We start from the raw sequence: 21,899 nt of genomic DNA on the forward strand, positions 1-21,899 counted from the left end.
GATTGGTTGTGAGCCACCATGTAGGTGCTGAGAACCAAACCTGAGTCCTCTACATGAGCAGCAATGACTTTTAGCCATTGGACTATCACTCCAGCCCCTAATGACATAATTTAAAAGAGGTGTGTGTGTGTGTGTGTGTGTGTGTGTGTGTGTGTGTGTGTGTGCAGGTGACCATTTAGTTTAGAAGGGTGGCATTGGATCCCTTGCAGCTGGTGTTTTATAGGTGTTTGTGAGAGGCCAGACATTGGTTCTAGGATTTATATTTTGATTTTTTTTTTTTTTTTTTTTTTTGAGACGGGGTTTCTCTGTAGCTTTGGAGCCTGTCCTGGACTAGCTCTGTAGACCAGGCTGGAACTCACAGAGATCCACCTGCCTCTGCCTTCCGAGTGCTGGGATTACAGGCACACGCCACTACCGCCCGGCAAATTTTGATTTTTGATAGAGTAGTTAGTGCTCTTAACTGTGGAGTAGCTGTCCAGGTGGCATAGCAAGAGGTAGACAGGATTCAGACCAGGCTGTTGAATTCCAAAGCCCAGTCTTGGCCTCTGTGACTACCCCATGTCACATTTATCTGGTTACTGGATGAAGCTGTGGGAGAAGTGGCTTTGCTTGTGCTGGCTTGAGCGGGTTTACTGATCCCTTATCCCTGCTGAGTGAATGCAGACGGTAAGTAGCAGGCTCGGGGCCACTGTGTCATTCTGTAGGGACAGTAAGTAGCAGGCTCGGGGCCACTGTGTCATTCTGTAGGAATAGAACAGGCGAGCTGCTCTGCGTGCTTACGTATGGACACATGGGCACCGTCTCTCCACAGAGGACTACTTACAGTAGTGTTTGTCAGCGACCTTCTGGGACTCTCTACACTCTAGGTTTTTGAAGGCTGTCACATAGGAGAGAACAAGGGTTGGTAACCAGGGCAAGAGGAGAAGGAAGGACATGCCTCCCTAACAATTTTGAACCAAGAGCTGTGGAAACTTCAGCCCTGTGCCTCATGCAGGCTGCTCTCCTTCTTTTTTGTGCTGCACGCTTAACTTAAAGGCAAGAGAAAAAACAGTAAGGGAAAAAAATCCAAACCAGGTTATTTTACACGAGCACCCTCTTCTCTAGTTTCTTAAGCTATGTTGTCTTTTTTTTTTTTTTTTTTTTTTTTCCCTGAGACAGGGTTTCTCTGTGTAGTTTTGTTGCCTGTCCTGGAACTCACTCTGTAGACCAGGCTGGCCTCGAACTCACAGAGATCCACCTGGTTCTGCCTCCCGAGTGCTGGGATTAAAGGCGTGCACCACCCGACACTACATTGACTTTAATTTGTCTTCTCATGACTTGTGGCCATGGCTGGGGACTGGGTGGTAAAAGGAAGTGGGGTGTTGGGGAAGGACTGACATCAAATGTTAAAGTGGAAAGAACATAGTTTCAAATGGAATCCTGGGTATTTCTGAATCCTAGCATTGTTGTTGAATGAGTTATTGACTCTCTCTCTCTCTCTTTTTTTTTTTTTTTTTTTTTTGCTTTTGGTTTTTCGAGACAGGGTTTCTCTGTAGCTTTGGAGCCTGTCCTGGACTAGCTCTGTAGACCAGGCTGGCCTCGAACTCACAGAGATCCACCTGCCTCTGCCTCCCGAGTGCTGGGATTACAGGCGTGTGCTACCACCACCTGGCCGAGTTATTGACTTTCTAGTCTTTCTTTAGTGCTGGGAGACAGCTCAAGGCCTGCTTTGTAGGTCATGAGAACTAAAGAATGGCAGGCATCTGACATGTAGCAGTGATGAAAAGCAGTCGTATGTGTGTGTGTGTGTGTGTGTGTGTGTGTGTGTGTGTGTGTGTATGTATGGTATGTATGTGTATGTCTGTGTGTGCTGGGAATCAAACCCAGGCCCTGTGCATCCTAGGCAGATGTTATACCACTAACTTATATCCCCAGCTTGGATTCTTCTCCTCCTCTTCTTTTTGGTTTTTCGAGGCAGGGGTTTCTTTGTTTAGCCCTGGCTGTCCTGGAACTTGCTCTGTAGACCAGGCTGGCCTTGAACTTAAAGAGATCCACCTGCCTCTGCCTCCCCAGTGCTGGGATTAAAGGTGTGCGCCACCACACCACCCAGCTAGGATTTTATTATTCTTAATAAATTAAAAAAAGAGACCTAACTGCCTTTCCACAAGTACTTAGACAGTGCCTTAGGTACCTCTCCCTTTGTCACTGCTGTGAGAGGAGAATGGTAGCCGGCCAGCCTGACAGTAACCCTAGCCATTCTGATTGTGGCCACCATCTTGCATACCTCTTGACCCTGGTACTCATTCCAAGTCCTGTTTGATAAACAGAGTGATGAAGAGAGCCAGTAGAGCATTCCACTGCCAGCTGCCAAAGCCCACTCCATTTCATAATTGATATATCAATAGCTTTTCTGTTTTTGGGAAATTCAGGTATAGTGGATGCCTGCAACCATCATAATGTAGCTTAGCGTAGAAGCCCCTGCCCCTACCATGACATGCAGGGACACTTCTGTCTTGATGCTGACAGAGATGTGCTCTGTGATAAAGTGTGCCACCCAAGCTTGGCTTTGTCTGCCTCATTCTTTGGTCTCTAGGCATTGTCTGCTTTTGGCAACAAGTTCTTCTATAGCAACGTGTTCTGAAACAGGAGTACGGATGAGGGAGTTTTCTGTCTGTGTGCACATAACGCAACATGTGAAGAGGAATACGCAAAAGTAATTCGTAAGCTCCTGTATTCAGCTATATACATGCTGGCTACAATTTAGTTTTTAATTTTTTTGAACTTTATTTTTATTTGATGTGTTTGGGTATTTTGCTTATATGTGTGTCTGCATCGTGTGTATGGATTGCTCACTGAGTCAGAAGGGGGCGTTGAATCTCCTGGGACTGGAGTTATAGACAGTTGTGAGTGAGCATGTGGGTGCTGGGAATCAAACTCAGGTCCTCTGGAAGAGTAGCCAGTGTTCTTAACCATTGAGCCATCCCTCCAGACCCATAATATAGTTTTAAAGTTAGAATTCAGGGCATTGAAGAGATGGCTGAGCAGTTAAGAATACATACTGCTCTTGCAAAGGACCCAAGATGGGCTCCTAACATCCATATCGGGCAGCTCACAGACACCTGTAGCTTCAGTTCCAAGGAGATCTGATGCCTTCCTCTGGTTTTTGAGGCATCCACCCTCCTGTGTACACATAGATGCACATGTATACATGTTAGTTAAAAAGAAATTAAAACATTAGAATTCAGTAGCTGAGCATGGTGGCATACATAATCCTAGCACTCTGGAGGCTGTGGCGGGAGGATTGGATTACATAGCCACACTGTCTCAGAAGAAACAAAAGTTGCAGTGAGATGTCCCTGTGTCTTAACTTGAATGACTGTTATCAGAAAGACAGTGCCAACTGTCATGTACTGCTGGTGACACATCAGTCAGTTACATATACTTGGTATTTGACTTTTCTAAAATGTAAGTATAATTCTGGTATAAACACCCACACCATGTGACTTAACAGTTACATTCTTAAGTATCTCTTCAAGAAGAATTAAAAGAAATGTGTGCACAAGGACTTACTGTTGAATGTTCCTACCAGTGCACTTTCTAGTGACCCCAAGCTGGAAGCAGTTCAAAGGCCCAGCCGAGAATGAATAAACAAAATACAATATGGCAATAAAAAGGAGCCTGGTGCTGATAACACACTTCACAGGAATGAGCTTCACAAATGTGCTTGGTCAAAGACACCTGATGTAAAAGACAATGTTGTGTGCACTTCTGTTCATGCACCCATTGTGGAGGTGATATTTAGCCATTTGCTAACTGCCATTGATTTATGTACAGTTAGGATGGATGGAATGTTGGTATAATAAGTTGATGCGTCAACCTAGCCTGCCCCATTTCACCGACATTTGGTTCATTCATGCCCATCAGGGATGCACGCAAGGTGGGGGCTCATTCCTTGAATTTTTGAGGTTGGACATGCAGAATGGCAGAGAGTCAAGGAGAGAGGACTGAGCCCACATGGAAAGGGGAGCAGCCTAGTCCAGTAGCTCATACCTATAGACCCAGCTTTCCAAGAGGTAGAAGCAGGAAGATAGATTGAGCCCAGGGGATTGAGGCCAGAATGCAACACAGGGAGACCTCACTTCAAAATACAGAAAATGGAGTCATAGACAAAAGGTGCCTTCTAGTTTTTTCCATAGTGCTTGATGTTATGGATGTATCTTTCACTTTTATTAATTAATTAGACACAGGTTCATGTAGCCCAAGCTGTTCCTGAACTTGGTATGTGGCAGAGACTGTCCTTGACCTTTTTTTTTTTTTTTCTGAGACAGGGTTTCTCTGTGTAGCTTTGTGCCTTTCCTGGAACTCGCTTTGGGGACCAGGCTGGCCTGGAACTCACAGAGATCCACCTGGCTCTGCTTCCCGAGTGCTGGGGTTAAAGGTGTGCGCCACCACTGCCCGGCTGCACTTTTTAAAAAAAATTATTACATTTATTTGTTTAGTGTGTATGTGTCTGTGCATGGATGTGCTAAGGCATATGTGGAGATTAGGGGCTAACAGGAATTGGTGCTCACCTCTGCTAAGTGAGTCTCAGATGTTGTTGCCCCGGCCTTGAACTCTGGATCCTCCTGCCTTCTCCTCCAGAGCTGGGATTACACAACTTCCTTCTTAACTCTCAGTGATGCTTCCCCTACCCACTTTTCCTTCTCATGTTCATTCCTTTCCAGTCTTTTTTGAACATATCTCATGATAGAGAGACACATTCATAACTTACTACTACTTTGTTGATCACCTTCCATTTATATTTGGGGCTTGGTAGCTCCATTTTTAACATCTCAAGTGTTAGCTGGCCAGCCTCTGACTTCTAAATGGAGACTACCCAAAGGAGCATAGAGGCCATCTGTTTAGAGTGCTGCAACAGGGTGTTCAGAATTGGGGTTGTTGGAAGTAGAGCAATGTAGCATGAATCTTAAAGGTTCTTATTAATGAAATAAAACCTGAGGCCAGTTATTGGGGTGAATGCTGGAAGATCAGAGACACAGAACAAGCCACAGCTATCTTACCTTGCCTGTTCCTCAGACTGCAAGCTTCTGTGTCCTCATCCCAATGGCTCTCAGCTGAACTGTGCTGCTCCAAAACCTGAATGCTAAACCAGCCAAATGCTTAACTAACTAAATGCTTAACTTATTCTGGTGCCTGGTTTTCACGTCTTATATATCTTTGTACTTTCTGCATCACTCCCTGGGATTAAAGGCTGGATTTCTGGGATTAAAGGCATGGGTCACCATGCTTAGCCGTTTCTAACGTGGTCTTGAACACACAGAGATCCACCTGGCTCTGCCTCCCAAGTGCTGGGAGTAAAGGCGTGCACCACCACCACCCAACTTCTGCTATGGCTTGGTCTGACCCATTTTCTAGCCACCATTTCTGGCTCTGTTTTAGTGGCTGTCTGTTCTCTGACCCCAGATAAATTTATTTCGGTGCACAATATTGTGGGGAACACAATACCACAGGCCAACTAGAAGTTGGGTGTACACACCCGGTTTCTTTTGTTGATATTGAGTAATAAATGGGGCAAATTTAGGGAAGCTGGGTGTCCTTCACCAAGGCTTGACTGTTCTGGGCAGAGGGCTGCAGAGCTTCAGGGTCAGAGTTCATGACTAGCTGTGTTCTGTCCCATCTTCAGTCTTTCCTGCCAGACAGAGGCCAGGACAGAACTCTTCACGAATCCCCTGTAGCCCATAGCCCACTGATTCAGGTTGCAGATGAGAGCTTAGAAGCTAAAACTCCACTGCTTCCTTCCCCCACCAAAATGAAACAAAAGCCATGGCCCACAGGGACTGAGCATGTATTTTCTGTCTGGATGACAGTGAGGAGGGAAAAGAGCCCACGGGCTTGAGAGACATTACAAAGGTGAAAACCGCCATCAGCAGTCTTTACTGAATTGAGTGGTTGATTTTCTTGAGAGTCACGAGGTTGGACACACTTGGGAGTTGAATCTTTAGTTGAACCCAAGGGAGCTAAGGAGACTTGCTAAGCAATAGATTTGGGGGGAGTGATTATGGTAATGCACTAGAAATTTCAACTTTTCTCCATCTGCTAGCCAATTTGAACTATAGACAATTACGACAACCTTGCATCATGAAATATGAACCATCTCTCATGTATCAGCATGTATGGACACATGTATGGCATATACCTCACATATTTTGTTGCATTGTCTTTGAGGTCCCCAAGCTTCCTGACTTCAGTCTGAATTCTAGACCTGCTACTGCTCATTACTTCAATTTGATAGCAACTAACTTTGATGACATTACCTCTGTGGGTGACACTTGTTTTGGGAGTCCCTTGTTTAGAGAGATTCACTATCGGTTCTGGTGGTGCAGGCCGGTAGGATTTGCTAAAGGAGGCAGAGGCAGGTGGATCTGGAGCTCCAGGCCAGCCTAGAGTGATTTACTTACTTACTTGTTTATTTATTTTTGAGACAAAGTTTCGTGTAGCCCAGTTTGGCCCCAAATTTGCTTTGTAGCTGAGGATGACCTTCAACTAACTAACTGATCTTCCTGCCTTTGCCTCCCAAGTGTTGGGATTACAGGTATGTGGCACCATGCTTGATTTATGTGATGTTTAGGATTGAATGTAGTAGAGCTTAGTGCACGCCAGGCGAGTACTCTACCAGCTGAGCTACATCCCTAGCCAAGCTTTTTTTTTTTTCTTCTAGATAGGGTTTCTCTGTGGTATTTTGGTGCCTGTCCTGGATCTCGCTTTGTAGACCAGGCTGGTCTTGAACTCGCAGAGATCTGCCTGGCTCTGCCTCCTGAGTGCTGGGATGTGTGCCACCACCCAGAGCCCTAGCCAAGCTTTAAAGAGTATCAAATTATTTCCTGGGCATGTGGGAGCTCTAGGGTCATCCTTTTCATGGGTATAAATGAGTGAATTGCGTATGCTTTCTTGCTATCTGAGAAAAAGGAAACTTCTTGTTTTCTGAGGCAGGACTGGAGCCTGTCTCCTACAGGACCTGGTGGATGTGTTAGCTGTGGCTTCTGTGGGGGAACCTGGCTAGATGTTTTCAATGTCAAGAGAATTTAGAAACTCCAATTTTCCAATGTGAAACCTTCCAATTTCCTACTCATGGTTGGTACTGTAAGGGTTAGACACAGTGCATTGTGGGCTGTGTTGGAAATTGAGGTTCAGGGTGAGTTGAGAGGTTGGAAGAGTTAGTTAATGTCACTTGGTGAAAAGTTTTTTTTCCAGTCCCGTCAAGAAGTTTAGTCACATTAGTCCATTTAAGGAGGGAAGCACAGACTCAGACAGTTGGACACCACGAGCCCTCAGAGAAGTAAAAGTCATAAGTTTCCTCTACTTAGAGTTCAAAAAGTTCCAGTAATGTCTGTATAAACCTGTGATGTCATTTGATTTTGTAGTTACTCAAGTGAATGTGCATCACTCATTATCTGCTTTATAAAAGGCACCGAAAATTGATCAATATTCTTTGGACAAATGTATACCTTCTTGTAATGAAGGCAGACCATGGCTATTTTTAAAAAAGTTTTTATTTATTTTATGTATATATTTGTGAATATATATGCACTTATGTGTAGGTGCCCATGGAGGCCAGAGGAGGGCATCAGATCCTTCAGCGCTGGAGTTGCAGGTGTTTGTGATCCACCTGATGTAGGTGCTGGTTCTGAACTTTTGTCTTCCTGATTGAGCAGCAAGTGCTCTTGAGTTGTCTTTCCAGCCCTTGGTAATGAATGTATACCCCTTCTGCTGGCATGGTGATTTGTCAGTGATTTGTTCAGTTAATTAGTGATTGTATTCTTAGATGCATGAGTTTGAAATTATGGAGTTTATAGATCAAAGTTTCCTTGGGTCCAAAGTCTTCTCATTACAAAGTACACAACCCGGGGTCCGTAGTCATTGTCTTGGCTGTTCTGCTCTGAGCCAGTGTGGTTTGTATAGGTAAAAGATTCGATTAGAAGGTTGTTGAACAGTCTTCTTGAGTTAAAGAAGTTTCTTCAAGGACTGTGTGTTAGATGTGGTGACCTGGAGCCAGGAGGGCTTTGCCCAAGCCTTTCAAACCAACAATTTGTATTTGTGTTTCTCATTTGCCTTACTTTTCTGGGTGGCTTGAGGAAGGAGGATGGTGGCGAAAGGTCTGCTCTGCATAGACGTTGTGATGTGTTGAGAGGGTCGAATCAGGGATGTTTAAGGAATAGTTATGACTAGGGGAAATTTAATCAAGTTGAGAATCAAATGAGTAAAGTGCCTCTCAGGTTCAAGGTAGGCAAAGCCATGCATACATCCCAGAGCAGGCAGTGTGTGCACTGTGTGCCTGAAGGAAAGCTGAGTACTGAAATGTTGGCAGGGGCCAGGTTGTCTACAGAGTACAGGAGGTATTTACTGAGCAAGCAGAAGCTTGTGTTGGTCTCTGATGAAAGAAGTAGCTTGTTCTCTAGAGGTTCACAGGCTGCCTCAAATGACACTGGTCAGAGCTGCTGTTAAGAGACAGATGGCTGGGGACTAGGAGATGGCTCAGAGGTTAAGAGCACTGACTGCTCTTCCAGAGGTCCTGAGTTCAATTCCCAGCAACCACATGGAGACTCACAACCATCTGTAATGAGATCTGGCGCCCTCTTCTGGCATGCAGACATATGTGCAGCCAGAACACTGTATACATAATTGATTGATTGGTTTATTGATTGATTAACTGATTAATTAATTAATTTTAAAAAGAGACAGATGGCCAGGGTGCAGTGGAGGTAGTTTGTGTCATTGGTCTGGTGTGGGTGATGGATTCTTGAGGGAGGTGGTTCGGTTTCACTTCTCTGCTCTGTAGGAGGCCTTAAGTAGGCAGAGAGGTCAGATGGCGGCAGCAGTGGCAGCATTGGCAGCATGGCCTTGTCTAGGTGTGGGAACATGGAATCCAAAAGTGCTGAGGTAGCCTGAGTAGAGGGACACTCTGGGGAAACTGTGGGTCTGGTGCTTTGCAGGCGGCACTGATAGGGAGTTGCAATGGATCTTATTGATGTTTACTGTTCATCATTACTGTAAATAAGAAGGGTTGTCCAGGCCTGGGAATGTAGCTCAGTGGTAGAATACTTGCTTAAGGTACATGTATGTGACCCTGAGTTCAATTCCCTGCATTACACACATGTACACACATGTGCACACACACTGAGGAGTTGTACATAGCTGAACAAGTAACCCAGTGAAGCATCTCATTCCTATGTGTTATCCTAACTAGCTTTTCTGCTCTCCTTAGATAATCCATTGCTGGAACCAGGCTGTTTGGAACAGTGTTGGCTGTTTGTACATTAAAGAAAAGTCTTTCTCTTTTTGTTTGTTTTTTGTTTTGTTTTTCCAGAGCTGAGGACTGAACCCAGGGCCTTGTGGTTGCTAGGCAAGCACTCTACCACTGAGCTAAATCCCCAACCCAGTAAAGTCTTTCTTCTTGTAGTTTTCCCCAGTATGTCCTGTGGAGTCCCAGTAGTTTGGTTATATTGCTGGTGGTATGAGGCCTCTTGCATCCCATTCTCAAAGCTTTATCAGTGATGCTCAATATTCATCAGTTGAATGGAATATTGGAATATTCCAGATGCTGGGGAAGAAGTGGACTGGGATTGTAATGATATCCAAACTTTTTTTTTTTTTTTGGTTTTTTCGAGACAGGGTTTCTCTGTGTAGCTTTGTGCCTTTCCGAGAACTCGCTCGATAGACCAGGCTGGCCTCGAACTCACAGAGATGCACCTGCCTTTGCCTCCCGAGTGCTGGGATTAAAGGTGTGCACCGCCACCGCCCGGCCCAAACGTCTTACAGAGACCTGGCTGCGAAGGTTGAGAAGTACCTGTGAGTTCATTCAGTACAGGGTTTTAGTCCTATCAGCTTTAGTCTGTGTGTAGAAAGGAGGTGGGGGAGGGGTGACAAGAGAAAGCTCACTGTCATCATAGACTGTGCTTGGTTGCTGGTACTGCCAGTGAGTCCCAGAGAGGAAACAACATCATTACTGATGGTGGCTGGATTGAAATGAGCTCTTTGTTCTTTCTTTGTTTCTTCAAATGGGCTCTCCTAAGGGACAGGCCTCTGATTCCCTAAGTAGCCAAGGATGACCTTGATCCTGCCTCCACCTCCTGAGTACTGGGAGTGGTTTAGGGATGTGTTACAGGCCTAAAGGGCTGTGTTAGGATGGAATCCAAGGTGTCATATATGCTAGACAAGCATTCTATAGGCTCCTTGTATGCTTTTCAGAGTGTGTCAGAGTGGGATCTTGTAAATCAAAGATTCTGCATATTCCTAATAATGATTATTTCAGTAGCTTAAACCTTTAGAATTGAAAGATGATTATGGAGAGGATGGTGGTATGGCCTTTAATTAACCTTAGCCACCAGGAGGCAGAGGCAGGAGGATTTCTCCAAGTTCCAGGCCAAACTGGCCTATATAACAAGTCCAGGTTAACCAGGAATATATAGTGAGACACACACGCACACGCACACGCACATGCACATACACACAGAATAGTGGAGGACAGAAGCAAGTCTGGGCAAACCAGGCATATATAGTGAGTGAGTGAGTGAGTGAGTCTGTCTGTCTGTCTGTCTGTCTCTCTCTCTCTTACACACACACACACACACACACACACACACACACACACACCCCAGTGGAGAACAGAAGAGGTGATAGTACTTGGATTTTATTGGTTGACAGTGGTAATTGGTTGGTTTATAACTCATTCTGACATGTTTATGTCTTTGTTTTGTTTTTTTTTTAAATTTGGTTTTTTGAGACAGGGTTTCTCTGTGTAGCCCTAGCTGTCCTGGAACTCATTCTATAAACCAGGCTGGCCTCGAACTCAGAGATCCATTTGCTTCTGCCTCCCGAGTGCTGGGATTAAAGGTGTGCGCCACCACTGCCTAACTTTGTTTATGTCTTAAGTATATGTAATATTGTGTGAATTACTTTTAGATCATGTATCAATTTTATTTTGTCATTGTCAAAGGTATTAATGAAACATTCCCAGAGATTATCAGTATACATAAAAATCATCAATGAATGTCTTCATATTTACCAGCCTAGAGATAAGGAGTGTAATTTGATTTATTTTCATGGTATGATTTATTATTTGAGCATAGGCCCCTTAACAAGAGCAGTAGAAAAGAGTAAGATAGTAGTTTATCCTAGACACCAGTTTCTTTCCGAAATACTCAGCCTTCGCACGTGGGGTTTAGGCACTGCTGGCAATGGAATCCAGAGCCTTCCTTGCACATGTTAGACAGGAGCCCCCACTGCAGCCACATCATGTGTTGTTTTCCAAACTGACCTTTTCCAAAACAGCAGCGACTTCCATGTTGATCCACTGGATCATTAGCATTTTCATCTCCAGTGCTATGGCTGTCTGCTCACTACTTGGGAGATACTGTCACTGCAGGCAAGAGTTACATTTGGATGGTGAAGTTCATGGTTGGAAGTGTGATGAGAGAGAGAGAGAGAGAGAGAGAGAGAGAGAGAGAGAGAGGTTCTGCATGGTCTCCAAGCCTTTTCCTGCTACATGAATGTCAAGGTCAAAGGGAGGAATGGTAACCTTAGAGTGTGGAGAGCGTCACACCCTAGTCAGCAAGGCAGAGTAAGCCCTGGACATCTCATGTCTCCTGGTGGGCTGAGTGCACAGGATCGTCTGCTGTTTGTGTTGATACTTGCTAAGCACACAGGCTGACTTGAGTTATGAGGGAACATTAGGCAACTGGTCTGAGGGGTGGTCTGCATGCATCTGCATTTCCAGATGTCCATCATAGCCAAACTGGCCTGGGATGGAGAAGACACTTGACAACAGACCTGGAGCAGGAAAAGCACACCAGTGATGGCAGCTGGCAAGCTTTGCATAGGACTGGCTGTTACTTAATAGGTTGTATGTTGATAGATCTGTCCTGACTTTGGTTACTGTAACTGGGTTCTATAAGTCCTTAGCATGTAGGGAAAGCTTGAGCAAGTCTGTGTGGAAATTCTTTGCACTATTTTTGTAAGTTTGAAAGTACTTAAAAATGAAGTTAAGCAACGAGAAAATTAATTCAGCAGAGCTGGGAAGTAAAGGTCATGGCTGACATGCTTTGTGCCAGCACTTTGGAAGGGTCAGGAACTGGCTGCTTTTCTTTGCTTCAGGAGTATCTGTAGCGATGAGGCCCACTGAGGTTTCAAGGATCCTGGGATTGGTCAGCTGTGGCTGTATGGGATTTCAGCTCCCTGTTGACAGGGTCTGGTTTATTTAATTAATCTACTTCCTTTTATAAGGAGCTGTAATTATGTATTGGGGTGTCCTGTGACCATGCAGGCTGCCTGAGCTTTGTTGTGGCTCCTAGACTCCCTAGCTGGAAATGTAGCACTGTATTGACTTGTTGGTTTGCTTCTGCTTTTATTGGGCTGCTTTGAATTCAGGTATTTATTGATTGTCTCTTAGGAAGAAGTGATTTTAAAAGTTTTTTTAAAATTATTTTACTTAAGCTTGAAATATTATACTAGATGTATGTTTTTGATATCAGAAAAGACAAGAATTTTCATATAAATATTAAATAATAAAATACTGGCCTAATTCCCACCTGGGAGCCCTATAGTATGCTGTCTTAGATAGATTTCTTTTTCTGTGATAAAGACCATGACCGGAAGCAACTTGGGAGGAAAGAGTTTATTTTACCTGACAGTTTAAAGTTGTCCAGCACTGAGGGAAGGCAGAAGCTCAAGGCAGGAACCTGGAGGCAGGCACTGAAGCAGAAGCGGAGGACTGCTGCTTACTCACTGGCTTGCTTCTCATGGCTTGCTCGATCAGCTTTCTTATACAGCTCAGGAACACCTGCCCAGGGAAGGTACTATCCACAGTAGGCTTGGCCCTTCCACATATCCATTAATCAAGAAAATTCCCACACAAACTTGACTACTGGCCATCTGATAGAGGCATTTCTCAATTGAGGGTCTTCTTCCTAGATAATTCTAGCTTGTGTCAAGTTGTCAAAAAAACATCCAGTTATAGATAACAGAGTGGAGGGAATGAACACATTGGCAGGTACCACTCTTCACATGAGTGTTGGTTAGTGTGTGGCTCATGGGTCCTTAAATCCCAGCCATTTTGAACAGCATGGAGGAAAATGGTGGACTTGGGGCTCAGAAGACCCAGGACTGACTTAGATGGCCCTTTAACTTATCTGAATCTTAAATTTCTCATTTCTAAGTCCAGACTCATTAGCATATCTGTGAAGTGTCCTTTGGCCTGCAGACACCTCAGATACATGGCTGCATTTTTAACCACTCTGTCCACAGGTGAGAATCTGCTTTGCTTACAAATATCTCTAACAATGGTAACATTTGTCAGTGACCTGTGTTATAGATCCTAAGGTTTTAAAATGGTTTTTTACATCTATTTACTACGTGCTTGTGAGGGGGGTGCATATGTCGTGGAACATGTGTGGTGGTCAGGGGACGCCTAGTGGGAGTTGGTTCTCTTCTTCCGCCATGTGGGTCCTGGGGTCAGACTCAGGTCCTCAGCTTGGTGGCAAGTGCCTTTACCTTCTGAGCCATCTCACCAGCCTAGGGCTTTTTGTCAGGAAGTTCCCCCACATCTTGTTAGTCCAGAAAAACAGATTTTCTTTTAAGATCTTAGTCCTATTGGATGTGTTATCTTAATCTACCAGATACTTACCACCATTTATTAGACATTTATTGTCTTCATCTCAAGTCATTTGGTACAAATAAATATCAGATTTCTTTTAGAAGAAAATCTTATGAGACAGTGGGACAAGACAGCATGTGGACAACTAGTGGGGGCATTTGTATTTAGTGTCTGTTCAGGCTCAGGCTGGATGTCTGGATTCTCTGAGAAGGACCAGGTATCACTACTCTTCTTGTTTCCCTCCAGAATCAGGAGGGCTTTGCTTAAGTCAGGAGTGGTTCCTGCAGTTAACAACAGCACTGCTGTGGCCCCAATGCAGGAGTGCTGCAAATTTGAGGTCAGCTGGACCTACATAGTAAGTTCTAGGCTAGCCTGGAGAGGCATAGTGAGAACTCATCTTAAAACAAACAAAAAACCACAAGGACATACTTTGTTTTATCCTTAAATCGATTTTGAGTTTGCTGTGTGAACTTAAGTGAGCATGGCTGTTATTTAAATTCTGCACTTGAGTGCTCAGGGGGGAAGGCATGCCTGCTTTCAGTTGGTCCAGGAAAAAAGAAGTGTGCATGTGTATTTATGTCTGTGATGAGGGAGCATGTGAAAGCAGCCCGGTTCAAGAGTAACCACTGGTGATCTGGAGTGAGGGGTCCGTGGGAGTTCTTCATTGGATCTCAGGCCTTCGTTATTTTCTTGGCAGATTCAGACAGAAGGATGTAGGGGAGGTTGACATGCCTGGCAAGTGAAGAGGGCGTATACTGAGTGACCCAGTGGATAGGAGCTCACTGGCAAGAAAGCAATTGTTCCTTTAAATGTAACCTTTTTTTCCGGAGCTAGAACAGAAGTCCTACTGGAATGAAAAAATCGAGATAGATAAGAGCATAAGCTATGTTTAAAAGCTCAGGAAAGTTCCAGAAGTGAAATCAGAAGACAGGCTGTTTCTGCTGGAGGGGATGGTAGTTGAGACAGGGTTTAAAAATATTATTATTTTGCCGGGCAGTGGTGGCGCACGCCTTTAATCCCAGCACTCGGGAGGCAGAGCCAGGCGAATCTCTGAGTTCGAGGCCAGCCTCGGCTCCAAAGCAAGTTCCAGGAATCTGTATGTCAAATGTGTTACTCTGATTGGGTAAAATAAATAAAGTGCTGATTGGCCAGTAGCCAGGCAGGAAGGATAGGGTAGGCGGGACAAGGAGAAGAGAATTCTGGGAAGTGAAGGCTGGAGCGAGAGAGACACCGCCAGCCATGGCCATGACAAGGAAGATGTGAGGTGCCGGTAAGCCACAAGCCACGTGACAAAGTATAGATGAACAGAAATGGGCTAAATGTAAGAGTAAGAGCTAGACAATGGTAGGCCTGAGCTAATGGCCATACAGTTTGTAAACAATATAAGTTTCTATGGTTTACTTGGTTGGGTCTGAGCGACTGTGGGACTGGCGGGTGAGAGAGATTTGTCCTGACTGTGGGCCAGGCAGGAAAACTCTAACTACACAGGAGACAGAGGCAGGCGAATCTCTGTGATTTCGAGGCCAGCCTCTGCTCCAAAGCGAGTTCCAGGAAAGGCGCAAAGCTACACAGAGAAACCGTGTCTTGAAAACCCCCCAAAAATAAAAATAAAAAATAAATAAAAAAATTTATTATTTTATTTGTATGGCTATTTTTCCTGCATGTACATCTATACACTACATGCCATACCTGGTGCTTGAGGAGGCCAAAAGAGGGTATTGAACTGTCGAACTGGAGTTACAGACAGTTGTGAGCTGCCATGTGGGTATTGGTAATTGAACCCCAATCCTCTGGAAGAACAGTCAGTATTTTTAACTACTGAGCCATCTCTCCAGCCCGAGACGGGATTTAACTAATGAAGCCCAGGCTGGCATCAGACCCACAGTCTTCTTATTTACCCTCCCTAGTGTCTGGGATTACAGGGAGTGCCACTGCACCTGACTCAGAAGTCAAGCTTTTGAAAAGGATTATTTATAAGATGTATACAGGGTGAGCACAAACACAGAGGCAGAGCCATTAGGACTTTTAAGACCCTCTCCTAAGGTTCCCCCAGTGCTCAGATCCTTCTTCCTGCTTGCTGGAGAGAGACAGGTTAGCTGCCTGTAATCTGTTCCCTCCCCTCATTGGTGTTAATTTACCTATCATTTACTATTTGGTTTCAGAAGTAATATTTTCTCTCTTTCTTTCTTTTTTGTTTTTTTCCGAGACAGGGTTTCTCTGTAGCTTTGGAGCCTGTCCTGGACTAGCTCTGTAGACCAGGCTGGCCTCGAACTCCCAGAGATCTGCCTGCCTGTGCCTCCCGAGTGCTGGGATTACAGGCGTGCGCCACCACTGCCCGGCTCTTTTTTTTTTTTTTTAAATCCCCTTTCCTTCTCTACCTCCTCTTTGCCCCTCCCCCCCCCCCCCCTTTGAGACAGAATCTTGTGTAGCCTAGACTGATCTTGAACTTACTATGTAGCTCAGACTGACCTTTTAAACTCCTGATCCTCCTGCCTCCAGCTTCTCTACAGGTAGGTTATAGGCGTGTGTGCCTGGCTAATATTTTGTTTCTTATTGCAGATTTGCTTACATTTATTGTCTTTTACTGTTCAAGAAGAGTTTTTCTAAACTACACTTCTTTGCTAACACGTGTCCTCTTTCTTTCATGTTCATGGCGACACCACTCTCTGGAACTCAGGAGCCAGCCAAAGGTAAGAGTTCTTCACATGATGCTTGTAGAGATTCCTGCGCGTATCCCTGAAGTTCTAGGCATTTTCTTCTCAAAACTGAAAACTCTCCCTTGCTGGTTTATAAAAGCAGTATAAGCCTTTGGCTGTCTCATGATTCCAAAGCTGCTCATTGGCACAGACAGGGCTGGAGGGCTGTGGAGAGCAGTGCACTTTGGCCAGCTCTGCCCAGTCTCCTAGCAACCCAACACAGATTCCTTGTGTGCCATAGATTAGCATGAAACTGATTGTTCCATACTGTGCTCACTCTGGGCCAATCCAACTCATCTGGCTCCTAGGCAATGGGGTGCTTTTCCAGACCCTGGGGTCCTGATGGGACCCTGATGTTGAGCTCCAGATTCTTCCAAGGGCTCTGCTTACATCCCACATTGGATCCAAATTCTGACACCACCCTTGAATTTTTAATTACATTTTTAAATTCAGTGTGTGTGTGTGTGTGTGTGTGTGTGTGTGTGTGTGTTGCACATCCTCAGCACCTGTGTAGAGGTCAGAGGACAACTTTCAGGCATTGGTTCTTTTCTTACACACGTGGGTGCCAGGGATTGAACTCAGGCTTGGTGGCAGACTCCTTGACCCCCCTAGCCAACTTTTATGTGGAAGTATTGACTTCTTTGTCTTCCAAGGGTCTTTAATTTTTAAAAAAGATTTCTTTATTTTATTTTACATGTCTGAGTGTTTTGCCTTCATGCATGTATGTATACCATGTGCATGCCTGGTGCTCATGGAATTGAGAAGCTATAGGATCCCCTGGGGCTGGAGTTACAGATGGTTGTAAGCTACCATGTAGGTGCTGGGAACTCTGCCCTCTGCAAGAGCAGCAAATGCTCTTAACCACTGAGTTCTTGTAGGTCTTATTCTTATAGGTCCTGAGTCAGCATGGAGCCTGCTTTTAAGTGGACAAGTCTCTGAAGTTCCTTAGAACTTCCAGGAACTTCTGTTTGTCTACATTCTTGGACTTGTTTTGTTTTACAGCCTGTGGTTGAGCTGTAACACTATGCTGTTGTTGTTGCGCAAATATGTGTAGACATGCCTTTTAGGATCCCCAGTGACGTTTTAAACAGTGCTTGAATATGACACTGGTCTCCTTATGTTTGTGAACTTTGTCTCATTTTCTCTATGAAAAGGTACTCGGTTAATTTTGCTTTTTATTAGAACAGAAGCTGGAGACCAGTAAAGATGTGAGGAACTACTTCACAGCATTAGAAAGTTGCTGTGTTTCATTTAGTGAACTGTTCTCACTGCCTAGAGAAAATGCTTTGTAGACAAAAGCCTGGAAGGGAAGCCCACATCAGATTGCTACCTCTGGAGGAGAAGTGGAGTCGGAAAATGGGAGACCTTCATTTATTTATTTTAAATCATTACTTTATTGTGTGTGCGCACTCTCGCATGCTTACCCTGCTATGTGCATGCTATGTCAAGCACTTAGGGGTCAAAGGACAACTTTTGGGGATCAGTTTTTTCTTTTACCACTTGAGTCCTAAGAAATCAAGCTCAGGTCATCAGGCTTGGTGGCCAGCACCTCTCTAAACCATCTCACCAGCTCTATTTTTATTTTATATTTTTCTGTGAAATTTGTTAGTGTGAATATGTATTTCTTCTCTGTTTATTGAAAACCTTTTTGATTTAAGGAACAAGGGAAGACAGTGGGGAAAGGGAAATTAAGACAGCATATGCTTGAAATGGCACAAATGCCAAAAAGAAGCCCACTGCTTTGTGTGTTCATTTAAATAATTTATAATCAAAAAAGGAATGGAGATGGGTATGGGGTGCTGTACACCTTTAATCCCAGCAGTTGGGAGGCAAAGGCAGGTGTGGATCTCTGGGAGTTTGAGGACAACTTGGTCTCAAACAAACAAACAGACAGACAAACCAAAAAAGCTCAAACTCAAGAAATAGTGTAGTATAGTATTTGGTGCTTATGGTGGGAAGCATGAAAACCATTCAGATGGAAGGCCTGCTCTGTGCCAAATCTAACTTCCCACTTTAACATCCACAAATTAGTGCAATTAATCTGCTTGATTGTTGGGGCTCAAACCTGCTACCTTGTACATGTTAGACAATTGCTTTACCACTAAGCTATATCCAAACCCATTCCTAACTATTCAACATACTGTTTTATAAGGAAGCAAAGCATTTCTTTAGCAAGAGAATCAAACATAGTCTCTGGAAGCCAGAGTCCACTGTACAGCGTTTGGCAAGGTGGGAGGGCTCTAAAACAAACAGTAAGAAGATAATAGCTATGGAAAGAGTTGTTATCAGGACATACTTGACAGTTGCTGGTTCATTAATTTGTATCTGCAAATGGACCATGCACAGTGTGATTATCACTGACTTTATGTAGCTTTGGCTTAGAAGGTATTTGTAGTCATTTACAAAATTGCCAAAACTGAAAATGGAGCCACTTGGTGTTTTTTGGTAAATAAGAACTATTGAAGCCGGGTGGTGGTGGCACACGCCTGTAATCCCAGCACTTGGGAGGCAGAGGCAGGTGGATCTCTGTGAGTTGGAGGCCAGCCTGGTCTACAGGCTAGTCCAGGACAGGCTCCAAGGCTACAGAGAAACCCTGTCTCGAAAAACAAAAACAAAAACAAACAAACAAACAACAACAAAAAACCCCCAAAACTATTATTTCTTAGTTTTCAGTTCTGTAAACAAGAGTCTCAAACTTTTATGAAGTTTGCTTTCTTTGATTTAAGTTGTGCTAGGTAAGTACTGGCAAACTTGGGTAGATACTTTAAGTGGAAGAGAAGAGGAGAGGAGAGAAGAAAGAGAGGATATGACCAAGAATATTAGTTAATTACTGTAAGACCCTGCTTTAGAAATCCAACTAACCAAACAGTAAAAACTTTGATTTTATAGCTGCACACACATCATTGCTATTGTGCGCATCATCTCAGAAGCTTCCTTTTGATTTACCATTGCAGATGTTTTCATGTAAGGTAAATCTGTCTCACTGTGTAGTCACCGTGGGCTTATATGCATCACCACCCCCTACTCTCTGACATCACGTGATGGTGTTTGTCTGAGGGGTTGGGCAGCTGAAACATGATCACAGTGTAGCCCAAGCTGCCCTGAAACTTGGCTATTCTCTTGCCTTAGTCTCTCAGGTGATGGGATTACAGGTTTGTGCCATAACTGGCTAGTAGGTTGGTTGACAGTGCTATGCATTATTATAATGCAATTGTGATATTAAGGTTTTGTTCTTAATGCACTCCCTTTATGTTCCCTCTGCAACAGATATTTGCTTATGATCACTGTTTCTGGTCCATGGATGAATCTGTCCGAGAGAAGTATGCAGGTAACTGAGCACACTGTCCTGTGTAGTTAGTAATGTGGAGGTGTTTTGGTGTGTTTTCCACCCACTACCATGGTATTATTTGGTGTAACTTTTTTTTTTTTTTTTGGTTTTCCGAGACAGGGTTTCTCTGTAGCTTTGGAGCCTGTCCTGGATTAGCTCTGTAGACCAGGCTGGCCTCAAACTCACAGAGATCCACCTGCCTCTGCCTCCTGAGTGCTGGGATTACAGGTGTGTGCTACCACCTCCCGGCCTGGTGTAACTTTTAAACATTGTCCAGGAAGCTGCTTTCAGCATTTGCTGTGAAAGATTTTGTGCTGTCTGGGGACCGAGAGACTTCAGTGAGATGTTTTGAATGTGAGATGATAAATAATATGACTATGGGATCTCATGAGATCATCTCACATGTATCTATCTAATGGGGCCAGGAGCTACATTATAGGCATGCAGACCCTCATGAAATTGGTGATGTGGTCTAGAGGGGCCTAGCATAAGGGGGGAGGAGCCCCACATGGTAGCCCAAGGTCTAGTCCTTAAAAGTGCTGTGGTGCTCACTAGTTCTCCAGGCCTGCAGGACTATCTGTCTGTCTTTCCTCTGTACCTTTTGCCCTGTTCTACTACCTGCCCAAAGACAACTGTCTCATCCCCCTTTCTCAACAAGCTTAGGATTGTGTGACAGCCCTTTGTTCCTTGCATCCCTGAATGTCAAGGTCGAATGTTTCTAAGCAGTGCTTTTACACACTGAATGTATTTTATTGGCTTCTGTTATAAGAAAGATCATGGTTAACAAAAAACAATTAAGGTTCCTTTGGTCTCATTGGCCTAGTGGTGACTCCAAGGATCACCCAATTCAGAAGTGTGATAACCGAACTATAAATTGACTACAAAGTGAGGTAGATGGAACACTTTTGCTAGACACAGCAGCATCTCTGGTTCTTCCAGTATTTTATGTGCATGATTGTTTTGCCTGCATGCATGTGTGCCACATATGTGCCTGATGCCCATGGAAGCTAGCTAGAAGAGGTGTTGGATCCCTGGAATTAGGGTTATAGATGGTTGTGAGCTGCTGTGTGGATGCTGAGAGTTGAACCTAGGCCCTCTGCAAGAACAGCAAATGCTCTTAACTTAGGAACAATCTCTCCAGCCCCTGTTTCCAGGATCTCATTCCCTGTTTTAACTATTGTGAATTGTAAATCATGTAACCTGAAATTTTCATGAGGGAAAGGAAAGAAGGGAGTCGACGTGCATGATTTTTCTGAACTCTAGTACACTTTGAATAAAAGTATGGTATGTAGTTGAATTCAGGCACATCTAGGTCTTAAGTTTAAATTTCAGATGTTTAGGGCCAGTGAGACAGCTCAGATGGTAAAGGTGCTTGTACCAAGCCTGATGCTCTAAGTTCAATCTCCAAGACCCACACAGTGGAAAGAGAGAACCTTCTGCTACAGGGTGTCCTCTGATCTCCACACAGGTGGTGACACGTGTACACACATGACACACACATACAATAAATAGAGATTATTGAATCTTATCGTGGACTGTAAAATAAACAGTGCTTGAGCTCTCTGCATTTCATGGCTTGATTTGGGTGGCCTTGTTCAAGCATATGTTACAGGGAACCCTTTCCTGACTCTTCTTTCCACTCTAACTAGAAATAACCTGTGGGACAGAAGCTTTCAAGCTTAAAAATCTTGTTTGGGGATAAATAAGCAGATTTTTTGTTTTGTTTGAATTCTTTTTTTTTTTTTTTTTTTTTTTTGGTTTTTTGACACAGGGTTTCTCTGTAGCTTTGGAGGTTGTCCTGGAACTTGCTTTGTAGACCAGGCTGGCCTCGAACTCACAGAGATCCACTTGCCTCTGCCTCCCGAGTGTTGGGATTACAGGCTGTGCTACCACCGCCCGGCTTTTTTTTTTTCTTTTTTTTTGAGCTGAGGACGAAACCCAGGGCCTTGTGCTTGCTAGGCAAGTGCTCTACCACTGAGCTAAATCCCCAACCTTGTTTGAATTCTTATTTGTTCATGTGTTCTTTGCCTTTAAAATACCATTTTCCAAAAACAACAACAACAACAAAAAACATCAGAAGCGAACTTCTGCCATTGGGGTTCTCCCATTGTGCTGTAAGCCTGTATTTAAGACCTCCTCCCCACAGACACAGCTGGCTGGTGCTAGTTGGAACTCACTGACTCTAGACTGACAGCTCAGGAACCTGCATGGGACCGAACTAGGCCCGCTGAATGTGGGTGACAGTTGT

At 44.2% G+C, this 21,899-nt stretch overlaps 1 protein-coding gene across 3 annotated transcripts in view; it reads left to right on the forward strand.

Annotated features, from left to right (window-relative positions):
* Kif13b (kinesin family member 13B) overlaps window positions 1-21,899 on the forward strand; it is a 157,191-nt gene that overhangs the window by 37,165 nt on the left and 98,127 nt on the right. For all 3 annotated transcript variants that reach the window (XM_036198619.1, XM_036198621.1, XM_036198620.1), the window contains exons 3-4: window positions 16,305-16,317; window positions 19,591-19,651. In XM_036198619.1, the coding sequence (XP_036054512.1) occupies window positions 16,305-16,317; window positions 19,591-19,651 (74 nt within the window). The remainder of the gene's footprint in view (window positions 1-16,304; window positions 16,318-19,590; window positions 19,652-21,899) is intronic.

This window comes from Onychomys torridus, chromosome 9 (genome assembly GCF_903995425.1).
Source record: "Onychomys torridus chromosome 9, mOncTor1.1, whole genome shotgun sequence".
Taxonomy (NCBI): domain Eukaryota; kingdom Metazoa; phylum Chordata; class Mammalia; order Rodentia; family Cricetidae; genus Onychomys; species Onychomys torridus.